Below are 19,794 nucleotides of genomic sequence, written 5' to 3'. Positions count from 1 at the left end.
AAATTAAGTCTAACATATACCAAATGAGAGCTAAGACAAAAAGCTAAAACTTTTCTGAAGTGACCAAATTTTGAATCTGTAGCTAATTATATGTAAATTGCTAGTGAACCTAAATTGGTCATAGGGAATTGTGTATCCGGAACAGTCTGTATCACTTAGACCATAACTAATAATTTACTCATTGAAATGAATTAAGACCAGTGCCAAATGAACTCTAAGAAGTATACCTAAAACTTTGTATAAGAAACTTAAGCTTGAATCTGCATGCAAATGTATGCACACGATATGTTTTGTTAGATTAAAAACAGATACCAAAATTGTACTGGTTAGAACTTGATTGGGCAGTTTGCAAAGAAAAATTCATAACTTAAGTTAAAAAGGTCAAAATTAGATATAATATATCTTGTTAGAAAGCTAAGATATAAATACACAAAGTTCATGAGAAATGTGAGTCTAATTATGTCCATAAGACACTTAGAAATGCGACACAATCTCAGGCAGAAACAAACCTAAATCTAAATGTTGACCTAAAATGGATTGACATGTTAGTTTTGCGGTGAAATTAAGCACGTGCTAGCTTGACATGTCTGCTTTATACACGCACTAGCTTAATAGACTAAAACTTTACACACATGTTTTTAATGAAGTAGTAATATATTCATGACTAAATATGGTCTATCATACACATATGTATGCCTTTAAAGACTAGTTTTATCGACGTACTTGCTTATGAATAAATAATTCTACATACTTACTTGTTTCAACATGTTAAGCATCTAAATGAATAATTTTAGTACCAAAAAATAATTAATAAGTAAATATGCATTCTTGGCCCTAGTAAATCTCAGTGGGAGTCATAGATAGAATAAGGGTATGGCATGCCATATACAGTTTAGCAGTACTGCGCTGTAATGGGCTACATGATATGATATTTTTGACACACTATGTGTCATATAGTTTCTCGGCTTTTGAGCTATACAGGCACGACATTCGGCCCCCAAGCCATACAGTTTGGCACTTTGTGCTATACAGATACAATTTTTCCTTATTTAGCTAGTTGATCCTGCAAAGAGTTTATAGGAGGCTAAGATTTAATTACATGACTTGTTAATACCTTACAAGTATGCACACAAGAATGGTTGCCATAATATGAATGACCTTATAGTTATACAACTGCATGACTTAATTTGCCCACTTTTCACCTATTGACACATAAAATTTTCACTTGCTTTTATATTGTATCTGTCATGAGTATTCATATTTATATTTAAATGAATATATATTGTTATTCACTCACTGGGCATAAGCTCAACGCATTGGAGTTTTCTATGCGTAGGTAATAGATAAAGGAAGCAACAATCAAGAGGTCTGGTTCTGCATCAACACGGAGACATCATCATAACCAGTTATTCACAACTTTTGTACAAGAAGGTATTTATGTTTGGCATGTATATTACTAGTCTACCAAGAGTCTATAAATGAATGTTGAAAATAGTATGAATATAAACAAATGTGTTTACTATTTTAAGTTATTATGTTCTATTTATGAATTTAATAATGTGAAATGAGCAAATATTGAGATTTTATGACTATTTCCATAGGGATAATTGCTGAGAAGCAGGGAGAACTCTTTCAGTTTCTCCCTTTAAAATTATTTTGTGATTTAACATGCATTTAAATAAACTAAATAACAATTTATAATGTAAAAACTAACTTAAATTTACATATATAATTGCATATAATATAATATGTGGCATCCTTTACTAAGCTATTTTATAGACGGGTAAGGAGTGTTGCTGATATTATACCTAGATATAATCCCTAGATAACCATTAAAGTCAGAAATACTTAATGTTAAATTTGAGTTAGGTCTAACTCACTCCAAAAGCTAACTTAAGGGGGAGGAGTGCCTAAACCCCTTATATTACTCCTATTCTAAACTAATGTGAGATTCAGCAGACCCCCTCATCCTCAGGACTGTACTGGAGCATGAAATATTTATGAGAGGCCCAACATGGATGGGAGACTTTAATACCATATTAAATTTGGATCAGGTCTAACTCATCCTAAAAGTTAGTTCAAAGGGGCAGTAGCGCTTAAGGTCCTTGTTAGAGTGTGAATATAATCTGTATATAATTATAGGAGATTACATAATCATAGGCTAATTGATTGATAGAAAATTGTTAACAAGGCCTTATAATCTGTGTATATATACACTTACTTCAATGGAGAAATATACTGAAATTGTCCAATTATTTCTTATCTTATTTTATGGTATTAGAACCTTGTAATACCCGGCTAGACTTCGGTATCAGAATTCCTACCGTCCGGTGGAATCTCGGATGTCAAAAACATCTAGAAGGGTAAAAACATATTTTTATAAAATGTTTTCGTGTATCTTATGGTTTTATATAAGAAATAAATTGAGTTTTGAATGAAAAAGACCATTGAGGGAAATCCAGGTTCGGCCGCCGAACCTCATGTTCGGCCGCCGAACATGCATGAGTTTTGGAATCACTTTCGGCTTCCGAAGGTGGCCTGGCCAGCCACCTATAAAAGGATCTATGGCCGAAAATGTGCGAGCTTTCTCCCCTATTTTCGGTCAACGGTGAGTCCATGCCCTTCCATGGTTGATTTTGATGATTTTCCTCAAATCTTTCAAGTTTTAACAAGTTTTAACTTGGTTTTGAAGATTTTTGAAGTTAAGAGCAAGTTTTGGAGCTTGGAGGCCCAAGGAGCTAGATTTCTCCCATCTCCAAGTTAGGATCGTCTCTCTTCTCGATCTTCAAGAGGTAAGCTTAGATCCTACCCTTCTTGTATGTTTTAAGCAAATTTTGAGGGGTTATGGGGTAGAAATGCATGTTTAGGTTAATGTTGAGTTTATGGACAATGTGTGTTGTTTGAGTTGATATTTGTGTTTGTGTTGGGGTTTAGGATAGTTTGAGACCCCTATATGCTTAGTGGTATGTGTATGCATGTTGTAGAATAGCTAAATGCATGTTTGAATGGTTTGGGAGGCAAAAATGTGCATGAGGAGGCTGAGTTCTGCCCTTTGAAAGAACTCAGGTTCGGCAGCCGAACCTGCCTGTGGAGGCAAGCTTTTGGCTGCCGAACCCTGCCCCCGAAAGTTGGACTTTCGGCTCTGGAAGGGAGTTTCGGCCGCCGAAGGTGCCGCCGAGCATGCACGAGTTTCGGCTCTGGAGGGACTTTCGGCCGCCGAACCTGCCGCCGAAAGTGCCCTGTTCAGCCTTTCTTTGCATGATTTCAGTGATTATTTTAAGGTGTTTTAGGGGGTTTTTGGGGAGTAGTTTAGAGTCATATTCATGTATATTTGGTCTCTCATTTGAGTCCACCTGTGTAGGTTCGGACCCGAGGAACCGAGGACCCCAGCAGTGAGATAGTTGCTTCAGTGTCTTGTTAGAGCTAGCCTGAGGTGAGTAGAATGACTCCTTATGTTTCAAAGCAAATAATGAAAGTTTTAGCATGATTCACACATCATGAATGCCATGAGATATATTAGGTTGTTTGCATTAGAATTCGCGAATATGTTGCATTGCATATTATGATGTTGATATGGATGAACATTGGATGATCCCTTAGCCCTTGTATGAAATGATATGGTACGATATGATGATGATACGGTATGGAAGTCCAGGAAGACCCATTCTACGTCCCTGTACTATGTAAGAGAAAGTCCAGGAAGACCCATTCTACGTCCCTGACACTTTGGAATGTTATGATATGTTATGTAAGAGAAAGACCAGGACCCATTCCACGTTCTGGCACTAATGGAAATGTAGAGAGCTATTGGTGACAAGTTCATCCTTAATGTGATTTGTTTGTGATGTGATACATTTCATGAGAGCATGAATTTTTAATATAATGTCTTTATTATTCTGCTCACTGGGCTCTAGTAGCTCACCCCATTCCCTTAATCCCCCAGGTTTGCAGGTACGGGATAGATCAGGAAGTCAACAAGAGTAAAGTCATGTTTTATGTAATAGCTAGCTGTGGACATGAGAAAGACATTGTAATGTAAAGTATAGTAATGTAATGTAATGATGGTTATTGAGGTTTAGAGTTGTGCTTAACCCTAGTATGTTGGTTAATCCCTTTTGTACATGATCTGTAAAATGTTTTATTGATGTTTATGTAAACCAAGCTTAATGTATGATATGTTGCCCCATTGGAGCATTTGATGAGGGCTCCAGTGTGGGGTTTTATGTTTATGAGTTTGTACATGCACATGTTAAGTTTGGTAAATGAAAGAAAAAGTTTAAAGTTTTTATGTATATGTTTGATCATGTATGGGATTTAACAGGTATACAGGATGTATGTTAGGCTTGCTACGGGTCCCGGCGACCTTAAGTCGATCAGAATCCTAGTGCCGGTAGCGATTCGGTTTCCGGGTCGTTACAAATCTGGTTTCGTAGATATTTTTTTTTCTCTCCCTTCAAATTTTAAATTTTTGGAGACTTAGGGCTTCTATTTTTTTATGTTACCCATTTAAGGTAATATTTATCTCTCACCGTTTATCTAGAAATTCATTTTATCCATGAAAATAATGAAATCTCGTGAACAGGATGAGATGAGTGGTGAGTTTTCATGGAAACTAATGAGTGTCCTTTTAGTTAATGAAATTAAAATATAAGATATTTTAATGTAATTCTAAAATTGGGGAAGTATATTAATTGGTTAGAGCATATTATAGAGATGCTATGATAATTATCCTTTTATTTTAAGTAAAATGTAAATATTTTTTTAGTATTTTAAAATTAATAAAAATAATATGTTATTATTAAAATTAATATTTTATTATGTTATGTAAGGGTTTATTTAGCGTAAAAGGTCAAATTGGCTCATTCTATTTCATTTGCATATTTGATTTTTTTTTTCCCCACGATTTTTTTAAGACTTGGATCATACTCCAGAAGAGGGGTTCTTGCTTCCGTTGTATAAAAAGAAGTCTGGGTGGAAAAATTAAAAAATTACAGTCAAAAGTTAAGCTATATATAAACGAGACACGCCCTTGGGACCGAACGGCGTCCTCCCCTAATTTTTTTCATCGCTTCTTCGCAAGAAGACTAGGAAAAGGATAACCCTAACAACTAGGTCGTGTCTGGGATGTACGGTCAAGACGGCGAATCTGCTCCTCCATCTTACGGAGGATATGGCGGTGGCAGCGCTAGTGGCGGCGGCGGCGGCGGAGGAGGAGGAGGATATGGAGGAGGGGCAAGTGGTGGAGGCTATGGGGGTGATGGTGGTTACGGCAGCCGTGGTGGTAGAGGTGGCGGCGGCGGCGGCAGAGGATATGGTGGTAATTCGCAAAATCGTGGTACTATTTTGTTTTGGATTAAGTTGATTTCCTTGTTTTAATGCATGGGGTTGAGATTATTGGCTTTTCTTTCTTTGTTGTTGTACGTGTAATTCTCGTTTGATTGATCTGCAGGGTATCAAGGAGGAGATCGTGGAGGAAGAGGCGGTGGAGGTGGGGGCCGAGGAGGTGGCCGAGGTGGAGGCGGAAGGGACGGTGATTGGCTGTGCCCTAATCCAAGGTAATCTCTCTCTCATATTTATCCGTATGGGAATCTGGTTTACTTCTTTGTTTGGGGTTTTTCAGTTCAAGCTTTATGGGGATATAAGATATTGAGGTTAGGCAAACATGGGGCTTCTTTGTGCATACTAAACTGTTATATGTTTATGCAGCTGTGGCAATTTGAACTTTGCAAGAAGAGTTGAATGTAACAAATGCGGAACTCCCTCCCCTGCCGGTGCCAGCAATGATCGTGGAAATGGTGCGGGAGGAGGTTATAACAGAGGAAGTGGAGGATATGGGGGTAACCGTGGGGGTAGAGGTGGTAACTATGATGGTAATAGAAGTAGCAATTACAATGATGGAGGCAGAGGCGGTAGTTATGATAATAGGAGTGGTGGTGGCAGTAGGGGGGGCTCCTATGGTGGTAATCATGGAAGAGACGATGGTTCTTATAATCAGATGCCTCCCCCTGAAATCCCATCTTATGGTAGTGCTAGTGGTAATTATCCACCACCACCTAACTCTTATGGGGGCAATGCAAATTATGGAATGGAAGCAGTTCCTCCCCCTCAAAGTTACACTGGTGGACCTACATCTTTCCCACCATCTTATGGGGGTCCTGTGAGTGGTTATGGTGGTGATGCTCCCGCTGATGTGAGGACTGGTGGGCGAGGTGGCCCTTCTGGTGGGTATGGTAGTGGTGGTTCTCGGTATGAAGGAGGACGTGGTTTCGGCAGTGCTGGCACTGATGCCTCAGCTAAAATTAAGCAGTGTGATGGAAATTGTGATGATACTTGTGACAACTCTAGAATATACATATCAAATTTGCCCCCAGATGTGACTACTGATGAATTGAGAGAACTCTTTGGCGGCATTGGACAAGTAATTTTCTCTATCTTCTTTTGAATTTAAATATGTATGGACTTCCTTTTGATGATTCTGTAGACAGGGGCTGTTGAATTCTGTGCTTTTTCAAGAAATTTTTCCCTAGTTAATCTTCATTACTGTCTTTATATCATTATTTGTCTTCAGCATGGAATGATAAAACATGAGAATATGATATCTATAGATCTTGTGTTAGCTTCCATGGCATTTATCCATTAGATGTTAATTGGATTTAACCAATTTAATTGCAAAATGGGCAGTCTTCGGTAAATAGGTTCAGTTCCAACTCAATAATAAATCATGTGTGTGATTTTCTGATTGAAATGGGAACTGCAATTATTACTTAGGTTGGAAGGATTAAGCAGAAGCGGGGCTATAAAGATCAATGGCCCTGGAATATAAAATTGTACACAGATGAGAAGGGAAACAACAAAGGTGATGCAGTATTGTCTTATGAAGATCCATCTGCTGCACATTCTGCCGGCGGTTTTTATAATAGTATTGACCTTGCAACTGTTTCTTTCTCTTTTTCTTCTTAACAACCCATCCTCACACACATTGTCTTGCTTAGCACTTTATCTAAATTTAGTTTTGGTGCTCATTATTATTTCATCTTGCAGATTATGATATGAGGGGTTATAAAATAAGTGTTGCAATGGCAGAAAAGACAGCTCTAAGGTCTCAACCTTCATATGATCATGGGTAACTTCTACTTGTGCCTTCTTATTACGGTTACTGGTTAACATATATGCTCTCAGCTTTTTTATGCCATCTTTCACTTTAATGCTTAAATGAGCACTTTAGCATGTCGCATTCACATTCATGTTTTGGCTTTGCTTGGGTATATATAATGATCTTGTGGTCAATCTTTCCCCCCTTAGCTAACATAAATAGCAACACCCTTACTAAATAACTTGAATGGATAGTTTATGGAGAATTAATGTTTTAAGATATTGTCTTTATTGAACCCTTGAGCACACGTCAAAATAGTATTGTCTTGTATTCTTGGTGCACGCCCTGTGACATTTCTTGTTCAACTAGGCATCAAGTTGTCTACCAGTTATTAAAGCTCAAGAAGCTCAGTCCCCTAGTTCCTGCAAAAGGTTGGACATAAATGAGGTGCTTGCCCTATTGTAAAGATATGTGCATATACCATGGCCAGTTGTTCTGTCTGGACAGGTTCCAAGCTGGATCTGGTGGTTACAGTTTGGCAGGAAGGGTGAACTGAGACCAGGCTAGGTTGGTCTGGTCCCCCGTGGTTCCAGGCCTGGCTGGTCTGGTTTCAGTTTGATGATTCTGGTTTTCTTTAACGTCTCCTATATATGACAGCTTATTGCTGCCATGGAAAGATAAATCAAGATCCCTATTTCAGCAAACCATGTCACACACTAAAGAATGCTCATAGCATGTTCTTGAAAATGTGCCCCAGATCATCGCTCCAATTTATTTATTCATTTTTTGTTGTTGTTGTTGTTGTTGTTATTGTGGGGGGGAGATGTGTTGTGTTGAGGTACTTAGGTAACTATGGATCTTGGAAATTTTTGTTTCATTGAATTATCTATATTTGGTTCTCCTATCTTAGACTTTTCACTACTAATTCATCTTTTGCTATGATACCTATTATTTTCATTCTGCTGGGTGTATCTCCTGTTGCTGTACTTTTGACTAATTGATTGTGCAACAGAGGTGGTGGTAGAGGTGGATATGGTGGAGGTGATAGGCGCCGGGATAGTTACAGAGATGGAGGCTCTGGGCCAGATAGGCACCACCATGGTGGAAACCGTTCACGTCCATACTGAGAATATCAGCACTGAGCTTTTTATGTACTAAGAATTGTGATCTGAGGGATTTAATTATATTCCATTTCCTTGGGGGGGTTAAACTGGAGACTAAGAGGTAGGTGTTCACTTACACTGAGCAATACCCCTTTTTCTCCTCTTTCTGTTTGCTCGCACATGGAGGGGTTTCTGTTTTAGGCATGGGATTGATTTTAATTATGTGAATGTTTTTATAGAGGCAAGTGGATTAACTCCAAATATCTTGCTGCTAAGGTAGGTTGATATTTTCAGGTGAGTGCAGCTCTTTCGAAATCTCATTTAATCCTTGTTTGCATGCTGAGTTGTTATTAATTTTCTTTTGCATGCCTCAACTAGATGTGGCATTGGAACTTGTTAGTTTTCTGCCTACAGAAATTTCAGCTTGGGCTAGTTTTAGCATAATCAATTTTTGTTTGGAACATAACAATGCAAATCATTTTCTTATGTAGAGGTCTGGTCTTAGTTCGAGTTGTTTTTTTCAAGCATTTTTCCATTTTACTAATGGTATGATATTTTTTTTTAAAAAATAAAAGATTGGCGAGAGTGAACATCTCTAACTCTCTTTGAAGTCTTCCTTTCCCCCCCCCCCCCCCCTATACAAGACATGCAGTGTTTTAACATATTCAATTGCTTAGTTAAAATGCTGAGATCACCTTCAAAATGTCAGTGCGCTCACAATACAAGTGAAGTGTTAATTTTTGTAAAATTTCAATGTGTTATCATTATTTCTGTTATGTAATCATACTTCGTGGTTTTATTGTCTATTTCCATTTAATGCATATAGCATAGGGCACATTTGCGAGTCTGGTTGGGTGCTTTTCTGGATTCTATTTAGAGTTTGTGCTTTTGCTTAGGGTGTTGGAAGACTGATAAGACTTACTTTTATGCACAAATCCAAATTGGCCAGATGTGTCATCTGACATTGCAATGGGTTGTAGTTGCTATAAGATGCATGAAGAATGCCTAGGTAAGGTTATTGTAAAATTTTACCATTGTAGTCGGAAGGATGTGCATGTTGGAAAATTTTTATAGAGACTGACATTTGTACCGATCCTGGTGCTGAAAGGATGTCTTCTTCGTCTGGAGTTTCAAACTTTCTAACCAACTGTTAACGTGTGCGAGGCAATCCAGTTCTGCTTGTGTGTTGATTCATGGGTTTGCTGCTTCGAACTTTTTCCAATTAAATCTTCCATTGTCCCATGGAGACTCCATTCTGTGCTTCTATTTCTTTGCTGTCTATATAGACGTTATCCTATAGCTTAAATGCCTATGCTTGGTCTTAGGAGCTTGCGTTGGTCATATTTTATTGATTTTATGAACATGAGAAATGATATGATTTCTTGTGGATACAATTTTGCACTTATAATTTTTGTGAGACTTGACTATTAGCATTTTTGTTTTGATCTTTGCAATTTTATTGCATGTTGTTGACACGCAGATCTGTTATGGTGAGTTTTGCAATATAATGAAGTAACAAGTTAGGGTGGAAATGTTGCCCTAAGTCCTACTGCCTGTGTTTTTATGGCATATCAGTAAAATCAAAATTGAACAAAGATGTAAAATAAGAGACTCGATCAAAAGTAAAAAGCGATCGAAACGTTCCGACCTTCCGGGGCGAGCTAATTAAGAGAGGGTGAGGAAACAGATAAGGCTTGGCTGTGGGGCTAATAACATCTACTGAATGCAAATAGGGTTTACCAGGACCGGTTCGGCCCCTGAGGCATTGGCATTTGATTGGGTTAAATTTATAATCGGCTCGGTCAAAGGTTTAGTGAAGCGGACGGGTTGAGCACTTGGTGCTGGTGGCCGCCTCATGAGTCCCTGAGATGAAATCGCGGGTGTGAACTATTAGTTTGGTTCTTTGTTTTTTTTATTTAAAAAAAATGCAAGTGTTAGTTTCAAGAACGTTATATGATTGTTTTTTTTAAAAAAAAATCGCTAAATCAGAACTGAAACCATTGAAAGTTGAAAGTGAAACAGCCTTTGAATCGGAATCTAAACTGAAGATTGCTGGAGCTGAACTGGTGGATAAAAAAGTTTAAATTTACGATATAAATATTTTAAATTTAGATAGTAAAGGTAAATTTTTTAAATTTTAATCATAGTTAAAAAATTAAATTAAATTTATATAAGTTAATGGTAAATTAGAATATAATTTTAAAATTTTATTTAAATAATAAAATAATTTATATATTTTTATTAATCTTATTAATCACTTTATATTTCTATATAATATCATAGATATTAATTAAAAATTTAAAATATAAAAAAATTTTATACTTTAACATATGTAATATTTTATTTTATTTAAAATATGATTACGAAATAATGTATAATATTTTATAATATTGTATATAAATATTTAAATACTTTAATGCATACAACCTAGATGTTTTATATAATAATTTATTTATAAAAATATTTATTTAATATAATATATTTAATATTACATAAAATAAATATAAAATATATTTAATTTTAATATAAAATTTAAATTTAAAAATTATATATTTTATTAATAATATAAAATTTTAGAGATTATATTATACTTTATCATAAATTTTTTTAAATTTAATTAATTTATTTTTATTATAATTATGATAAAATGAAAAGTTTTAATTTTATTATTAAAAATTTAAAATGTTAAATATAATTGTGAATTATTATAAATATTTGAATTTTTTTATCCTGTACCTTTTAAAAAAACTTGATCTAACATTAAAAATAATGAATAAACAATGATGAACCTAAATTTTAATGATAAAGTATTATTATGATTAGATTTTCAATATCGTGATTATAAATAAATATATCTGTACTGCAAAGATGTGGTTTTTTGGTTTTTTCCTTTTTCATTCTTTCTATTATGTCATTTTTTTTGAGATAATTTATTAATCAATATCTTGATATTTAATCTATTATGTCATATATACAGTCATACAATACTTTTCTTTTTTCATCCTTTCTACTGTAGGCTACTTTCCTTTTTGAAGAGTAATTTTTATTTGTTTCAAAATAACTGAGCAACAAAGCTGTGTAATATATATGTGTGCGTGTTATATATATATATATATATATGTGAACGGATTAAAATATTTTTATATTTTTAATATTTATTAAATATAATATAAAATTAATATTTAAATTTTAAAATTATTCTATGCATATTTAATGTAATTCTAATGAGTAGAATTATAATTTTATATATGAATTTTATTATTATCAATAATTCTTAGAACTTCTAATAATTTAAATTAATTAAAGAAAATTATAAAAATTATTTACCGTGAATTAAATTAAACTTGATGTTGAATACAATTGGATTGAAAATTTTTTACAAGACTATAATTATAAATATAATTTTATTCAAAAATAATTAATTTTTTTATTCATTTAATATAATATATATAATTATAGAAGTACTATCAATATTAGGTATAATAATAATAATAATAATTCTGTGATAGAAATTATGTTATTTAATTACTTTATTTTAATTTATTTAATAAAATATTGAAAAAAAATTTCTTGATTTACGTGGGAAAATTCTTCTTAAATCGGTAACTTATACTAAAATAATTAAATATAATTGATAGTTTTTTTCAGTAAATAATAATAATTTTATTTAATTTAATTAATATTTCTATATTTAAAATAGTGAATGCAAGCGATAAGCCACTAATTTATTAGAATCCATTGATCTTTTTCGAGCAATAAAACACATTTTTTATGGTTGATAATTCACGACCTGCTGCTAAGATTACTATCCATGAGAATGCTATCATTTCTTACACTCATAACAGTAAACAAAATACACTCTTTAAGTCAATGAGGCTGATTTCAATAATTTAAGTATCGAGTAAATGCTCTAATACGTTAAAAGGTTGCAGGTTATTTTCGAGCAATAAAAAGCTCAGGAAGAGGCGTCACTCATGGCTCTCAAGAAGAGAGAGGAAGTTTTCGTACAAATCTCAAAGACTCGGACAGAGACAATCCGGACTCAGTTTAAATGGAAGGACAAGTCCGAGGAAGAGAAGCCATCAAATGATATTCCTAAGGACACTGGCCGGAAGCTGATATGAGCAGCACAAAGGTTCCAAGAAGGATGGAAAGAGGACAAAAGGACGGGTCAAAAGCAAGGCCAAAAGTCGAAGAAGTAAGGGTACGAGGGAGACCATAGAAATTACTTGGTCTCCTGAGGAAGGAATGGCCAAGATTAGGTGGCCTCTCAAACTCAACCTTAAGAAAGCTGAAAAACAAGATAAGATTAAGTTCTGCCATTTTCATGAAAACCACAGATATGTAATGGAGGAGTGTCGACAATTGAAAGACGAGATCGAAAGGTTAGTAAGGAACGATACACTTTGAAAGTTCATTAGAAAAAATAGAAAAGATAGGAGGTTCGAGCTCGAGATAACAATTCTCGAAACCATGCTTGATAGTGAACCTGTGGGGGTTATTCATGTGATTGCAAAAGAACCAAGTGTTAGTATAGGTGACAATAAGGAGAATATCACATATGTCCAACTCCTGAGTCAAACTTTGAGTTTTGAAATCGGTCAAATCAGATAACCGAGTCTTTTATTTTATCCTTAGATAAATATTTGTGTTTTTTGAAAATATTATAAAACTATGATGCATTCTTCAAGCTTCTTCTTTTATCGAAAAATCAAAGTTGTTGGATGAATGAAAGTATGAAAACAAAATCAAAGGCCATAAGGCAATCGCCAAACCATCTAGGCATGGGTTCTGTATATAATTCGGGTGTTGCCCCGCGGAAACAAATTTATAAAAAGCCGCAAGGCCATCCAGGCATAGGTCCCGCATACAATCAAGGCATGGATCCTGCATATAATTCGAGTTTTGGTCCGTAGAAACAAATTCATAAAAGACCGCAAAGCCGTCCGGCATGGGTCCCACATACAATCTGGGCATGAGTCTCGCATATAATCTAGGCGTTTTTCCCAGAAATAAATTCATAAAAGACAACAAGGCCATCCGGGTGTGGGTCTCACATATAATACGGGCATTGGTCTATGAAAACAAACATTCACAAAAGGCCACAAGGCCATCCGGGCATGGGCCCTCATAATCAAGGCATTCGATACTAGGCTGCAAGGTGGGTATACACCAGGCCGACTTACCGGGTTTAGTCCTACTTCACAAAGAAAATCTATGGTATTTAATATCAGGCTATAAGGCGGGTATAAGCCAGGCCGGCCTACTAGGTGTTAGTCCCATTTCACAAAAAATTTCTAATGCTAGGCCCCAAGGCGGGTATACGCCAGGACGACTGATCGGGTATTAGTCCCACTTCACGAGAAATTTCTAAGGCATTTCATGTCAGGCTATAAGGCGGGTATACACTAGGCCAACTATTGAGTATTAGTCCCGCTTCACAAAAAGATTCTAAGGCATTTCATGCTAGGCCGTAAGGTGGGTATACGCCAGGCCGATTAACCGGGTGTTAGTCCGCTTCACAAGCAGATTCTAAGGCATTTCATGCCAGGTCACAAGTCAGGTATATGCAAGGCCGACCTACCGCGTTTTAGTCCCGAGAAGTTCCTAAGGCATCCGATGCCAGGCCGCAAGGCGATTATATGCCAGACCGACTTATCAAGTATTAGTCTTGAGAAGTTTTTAAGGCATTTGATGCCAGGCCTCAAGGTGGGTATAGGCCAGACCAATCTACCGGGTGTTAGTCCTACTTCACAAGAAGTTTCTAAGGTATTTAATGCACAAGCCTCAAAGCGTGTATAAGCCACGTGACCGAGAGCATTGGTCCCATTTACAAAAAGAGAGTCACAAGCATATGTTGCTGCTCTTACAATCACTTTCAGAAATCTAAAACTTTTTGCGAAGTAGGAAGGCCTATTGTAAGAGGGCGAGACTTTTTGACGATTGATGAAGGCAGGACGAGATGCCAAGTGAGCAAATGAACTTTGCAAGAAGATTGTCAGGGATAGGAAAAATGCCTGGAAGCTCGAGTGAAAGGAGCTCATAGTGTATAAAATGCTCGAAAGCTTGTTAGGGTTGAAAAAATACACGTAAACCCGTCAGGGCTAAAAAAGGCTAGGAAGCCCGTTAGGGATGTGAAAAACCAATGAGCTCGTCAGGGTTGAGAAAATGCTCAGAAGCTCATCAAGACTATAAAAAGCCAGGGAGCTAGCAAAAACTAGAGAATGCTTGAAAGCTCATCAGAATTGGTCGGAGTAAGAAAACGCTTGGAAGAATGCTAAGGCTAAAACATGCCTAGAAGCTCGATAAGGCTAGAAAAGGCCAAGGGGCTCGTAAGGGCTAGAAGATACCCAGATGATCCCCAGGACTAGAGAGAGCTCGAAAATTCGTTAAGGCATTACTATATCACTCAAATCAAATTTAAGTTCTTAGACTTGATTGGTAGGCATGGAAGGTAAGAAAAAAGCAAGGATATTGTGCACTCAGCCCGAACAAATAAGCCACATAATCGAGATCATGAAGACAACTGTCACCTTTGAATCTAAAAAATCGAAAACAATTGGGGGGACCTTTGATGCTACATAAGACTCGCTCAAAGTAGGCAGTGAGCTGTCACTATAAAACAGGATCACGTGGCAAGGATTTGATAAACCTATACGTGGTCCCATCCATAGAAAAGAAGATCCGAACACTTCAGGATAGGTCGGCTTTAGGTCAGACAGACTCGCCCTCTCAATTTCAAGGCAAGGCTCCATAAGGAAATTACCGTTAATAACTACAATCCAGCAGATCTCCTTTACGTCTGCGATCATGAAATTCTTAACCAATTAGCCGATGAAGATCTCTTACCAATGAGCCGGCCACATCATCGCCAGATTATCAGAAAAATGTTATATTTATCTCCATCTTCTTACAGTATAAAAACAGAATGATCACCGAGACAAAGGTATACTATTCTCGAACACAAATACTCTCAAGTTCTATATTCGCCTCATTCTCCAGATTACTGACTTGAGCGTTAGAGTGACTGCTATGGACACCTACCACCTCACTTTCTCTGTCTTATAGGATTAGCCAATCACAGTTATATTTTATAAATTATTTATTTCTAAATTAAAGTTACTCGAGTAAATATACTTATATTTTATAAAATTAAACTGTTTAGTAATTTAGCAAAAAAAGTTAGCCAACTAGTTTTAACATTGTTAAAGAGAGTAAATAATATAGATATTAAAACTCACAAATACTAAATCATATGTATAATTAAAGTTATATGAACTAGATAATATAAATATTGAAGGTAGGTTAATGAATTTTTTGATAAAAAGGTTAAAAAATTTTAATTTTATAAATTATAAAGACATTTTAATTGAATAATTTTTAAATAGAGATAAACTAGTAATTTTTTTTTTAAAATTTAGGGACTTTATAATAATTTTTCTTTTATTATTTTGCATTGAAGAAAACTACCTAAATAATTCTAGGCAACCTAGATCCGCCGGTGTTTCTATCGGTAATAGGTTAAACTATTCATATTTAAAAGGTCTATTAACTCAAATAATTCAAATGATTTGACCAATTTATATTTATATCTTAAACTTTCAATTTTAGACAATTAAATTAAATTTTTAAAATTTATCAATGATTTTATTTATAACTTCAAATTAATTTTGACCAGAATATGAAATCCACGTATCATCCTATATGGCTTTTTAAAAAAAAAAATTTTAGTTAACTATATTTTTGGTCTATTAAATAAAATAATCAAAATATTTTTATAACTTCACATTTATATCGCAGTCTTTTTGTCTAGTGGACAAAATAATCCAAACTATTTAACTAATTCACATTTATAATTTAATATTCAAATCTTGAAGAGTGACAATATAATTATCAAGATATAAAAAACATTAGCGATTGTATTCTTGATCAAGGTATCAGGATAGAAAAAAAAGTCAAATTGGTTAGTGACTTTCTTTACAACTCTAATTTCAAGAAAGATGATAAAATTTAAATAAATAAAATAACAATAAATAACGAAATAATGGATAAGGAAAATTAGTTTGAAGAACAAAATAATTACTTATCGCTTTCTAATTATCTTCTCTTTCAAATTAGCTTTCCTTATCCATTATTTCTTTTTTTCTATTGCTTTTTGTTTAGATTTTATCCTTTCTATTATAGTTAAAACTACGAAAAATGTCACTGAACAGTTTGTAAATTCATAAAAATATTTAGATTATTTTATTCAATAAGTCAGAAATATAAATTACAAATAATAAAAATGCCTAAAATGACACGGTGGCAATCTCAAAATTTAGTCAAAATTAATTTGGCTTCATGGATAAAACTGTGACAAATTTTAAAGGTTTGGTTTAATTATTTAAAATTGAAAGTTTAGGATATAAAAGTGAATTGATTAAAACGTTTTAATTATTTGAGTTAATTAACTTATTTAAAATAAAATAAAATCTAAAGTGGGTAAATTAATTCAAACTTGCAAGCTAATTGAGAATTTTATCTTCAAAATATATGTAGATAAAAAAAATTCTGAAATGAGTGAAATTAAAGGTATCATTAAAAAGATAAAATTGAACTCCTGATTTAAATTTTTAGATCCGCTACTGAATCAATGTCACCTTGCTTGCATTTCTCTTGGAGTCTTTGGGATGTTCGCATGTACTTGACATTTTCTACACTTCTGGACAAGCTCCTTTGCATCTTACATTATCATTGACTAGTGGTACCCTTGTCTGAATACTTTCTGAGCGATCGTTCGGGCTCTTTCATAGTTCTTGCAATCACCTTCATGAATGTCTTTTAGAATTTTTAGGCCTTCCTCTTTCGTAACACAATGCAGCCTTGGCTGAGTTGAGAACCTCCCGTATAATCAGCCATCAATTAGTGCATATTTAGAAGATTTTCTTATTACCTGTTTGGCAGATAACTCATCGGTTGGCTGATCATCTTGTGTCAAAAGCTTGTATATGGGCATCATCCATGACTCCCCTTCTTCAATGGGAAAAGACACTTCCTCATCAGTCATTGGAGTATGCAATTCTTCAAACTAAAATGGCTGAGTGAAGTTCTACTCACCCGCCACTGCCATTTTGGTTAGAACATCTGCCTCTTTGTTGTCGCCTCTAGCCACCTGGTGAAGCTCACAGCTACCATGCCCGTCTTTGATTCTGTCCATCAAGGACCAGATCTTTTCTTTGTATTTGAAAAGGTTCGGTTCTCAGGCTTTAAATTGTCCCTGGCATTGATTAATAACTAGCTGTGAGTCACTAAAAATAGTAGATTTTTGTATACCTAATTCCTTGATGATTCTTAGGGCTATTGTTACAGCCTCGTACTTGGCTACATTGTTGGTAGCGTTGAATGCGAGTTTTGTTGTGTACCGAAGCTTTATACTGGTTTGACTCTGCAACAGGGTTTGAATTCCAGAACCCTCAGCCCCACAGGCTCCATCGGCCTAAACCTTCCGCTCCTTCATGGTTGATTCAGGGGATTCTGAAGGCTCTAATGGTGGAGTCATTTCTGCGACAAAATCAACTATTGCTTGGGCTTTCATAGCCTTTCTCAGCATGTACCTGATATCAAAGGTTGATAATATTATCGCCCATGTGGAGAACCGTCTTGACAGCTCCGGTCTATGTAGAACCTTTCGCAAAGGATAATCTATCATGACTTCTATAGTGTGTGACTCAAAGTATGGATGTAGCTTTGTGGCTGACATCAGGACTGCGAATGCCAACTTTTTGAAAGGAGGATAATTCAACTCTGCCCCCTTCAAGACCTAGCTAGTGTAATAGACTGTGATTTGTTCTCCATTGTTCTCATAAACGAGTACCGAGCAAGCTGTTTCCTGTGTTACAGAAAAGTATAAAAACAAGACCTCACCCTCGACAGGCAAGCTTAGCAACGAAGGAGATGATAAAAAGGTTTCAGACTTTCAAATGCCTCTGCATATTCTTTCTCACACACAAAGTTACTTTTGCCTTTTAAGGCTTTGAAGAATGGGAGACACCTTTTGACCGAGCATGATATGAACCGAACTAAGGCTATGACTCGTCCATTCAACCTATGTACTTCATTAATAGTTTTGGGTGCTTCCATATTTTGGATGGCGCTAATCTTCTTAGGGTCTGCTTCTATGACTCTTTCTGAGATTATATATCCCAAAAACTTCTTAGCTTTTACCTCGGAGGTGCACTTTTCAGGGTTCAATTTCATACTCGCCTTGTCTAGTACGTCAAAGACTTTCTAGATATCTTCTAGATGGTCTTCCAATGATCGGCTCTTTATCACCATGTCATCCATATATAATTCAACTGTTGACCCCACCATATCTCTAAAAATGCCCGACACTAGCCTCTGGTAAGTCGCTCTCGCATTTTTTAATCCAAATGGCATCACCTTGAAGCAGAAAACTCCTTCATTTGTTATGAATGCAATCTTCTTTATGTTCTCAGTTTCCATCATGATCTAGTGATAACCTGAAATGACATTAAGAAAGGAAACTACTGCGCGACTCGAAGTCGAGTCTACTAACCTGTCAATTGATAGCAACGGATAATGATCTTTCGGACATGCTTTATTCAGGTCAATAAAATCCATGCACATTCTCCATTTCCCGTTAGCTTTCTTCACCAGGACCACATTGGCGAGCCATATGGGATACTGGGCCTCCTTTGTTAATCCTGCACTTAATAGCATGTCAACCTCTTTTTTTATCACTTATTACCTCTCCGATACGAACCTTCTTTTCTTTTGTTAAATCAGTTTGACGGTTTTGTCAATAGATAGCTTATGAGTGATGAGAGCTGGGTCCATCCTTGTTACACCTTTTGGAGACCAAGCGAAAATGGTTACTCGATACTTTAGCAATTCTATTAAATGAGTCTTTGTCTCACTGGTTAACACAGTACCGAACCGTACCTTTTATTCCTTACCTAGTTAGACCTCCTCTATCGGATCTGCTAGCTCTAGCTTCACGTGAGATTTCAGCTTATTTAGCAGATCGATAGGCATTGTTACTTTCCTGAGACTTTTTGTGGAGTGTCCATAATATTTTTTTGCCAACCTCAGATGGCCTTGGACTATGGCTATTCACCTAGAGCTGGTAGCTTAAGACACATAGCACCCATGTTAATAAATATAGCACTCATGTTAATAATAATACCGTGGCAATTTAGAACTGGGAGGCCGAGTATCACATTGTATGAAAATGGAATATTTACCACCATAAGCTCTGCATACAACTCTCACTTATATTTTTTATCACCCAGTACTAGGGGAAGGTTGATGGTGCCCAGTACTGCCACAATCTTATCTCCTAATCCTACTAACGGATAGGAAACTCTGACAAGGCTATTTTTATCCAAACCTAACTTGTTAAAAATATTTAAGATGAGAATGTTAACAGAACTACCTGTATCCATCAATACTCGCTTTACTTTGTACCTATTTAGGAGGATCTTGACAACCAGTGAGTCATTTTAAAAGAATCTAATCACTTTGTTTGCAAGACCGAACCTTATCTCTTACTTGGCGCATGGCTCATGTTCAACTAATAGGATATCTTCTACTACGTGC

General features: G+C 35.6%; 1 protein-coding gene across 10 annotated transcripts; it reads left to right on the top strand.

Annotated features, from left to right (window-relative positions):
- The first annotated feature begins 4,889 nt into the window (after positions 1-4,889).
- LOC110609201 (transcription initiation factor TFIID subunit 15b) lies at positions 4,890-9,626 on the top strand. Of its 10 annotated transcripts, XR_006348949.1 has the most exons (9): positions 4,890-5,335; positions 5,450-5,555; positions 5,707-6,418; positions 6,769-6,919; positions 7,042-7,123; positions 8,106-8,317; positions 8,436-8,490; positions 9,146-9,205; positions 9,305-9,626. XR_006348949.1 is itself a non-coding variant. In XM_043951768.1 (6 exons), exons 1-6 carry the CDS (start codon positions 5,125-5,127, stop codon positions 8,218-8,220), a joined length of 1,359 nt encoding a protein of 452 aa, XP_043807703.1. In that variant the 5' UTR covers positions 4,890-5,124; the 3' UTR covers positions 8,221-8,533. The 10 variants fall into 10 exon arrangements, 2 of the variants coding, with proteins under 2 accessions (XP_043807703.1, XP_021604314.1); XR_002486999.2 differs by having other exon boundaries at positions 9,146-9,626; XR_002486998.2 differs by having other exon boundaries at positions 9,093-9,626.
- Positions 9,627-19,794: the final 10,168 nt, after the last annotated feature.

This window comes from Manihot esculenta, chromosome 2 (genome assembly GCF_001659605.2).
Source record: "Manihot esculenta cultivar AM560-2 chromosome 2, M.esculenta_v8, whole genome shotgun sequence".
Classification (NCBI taxonomy): domain Eukaryota; kingdom Viridiplantae; phylum Streptophyta; class Magnoliopsida; order Malpighiales; family Euphorbiaceae; genus Manihot; species Manihot esculenta.
This window is presented reverse-complemented; position numbering and strand designations above follow the sequence as displayed.

Bases quoted from the DNA above. Each gene is read 5' to 3' on its own strand.
- LOC110609201 (XM_021748622.2), top strand. From the start codon at position 5,125: ATGTACGGTCAAGACGGCGAATCTGCTCCTCCATCTTACGGAGGATAT. The intron at 5,336-5,449 runs GTACTATTTTGT...ATTGATCTGCAG, and splicing joins TGGTAATTCGCAAAATCGTG to GGTATCAAGGAGGAGATCGT. The intron at 7,124-8,105 runs GTAACTTCTACT...ATTGTGCAACAG, and splicing joins CAACCTTCATATGATCATGG to AGGTGGTGGTAGAGGTGGAT.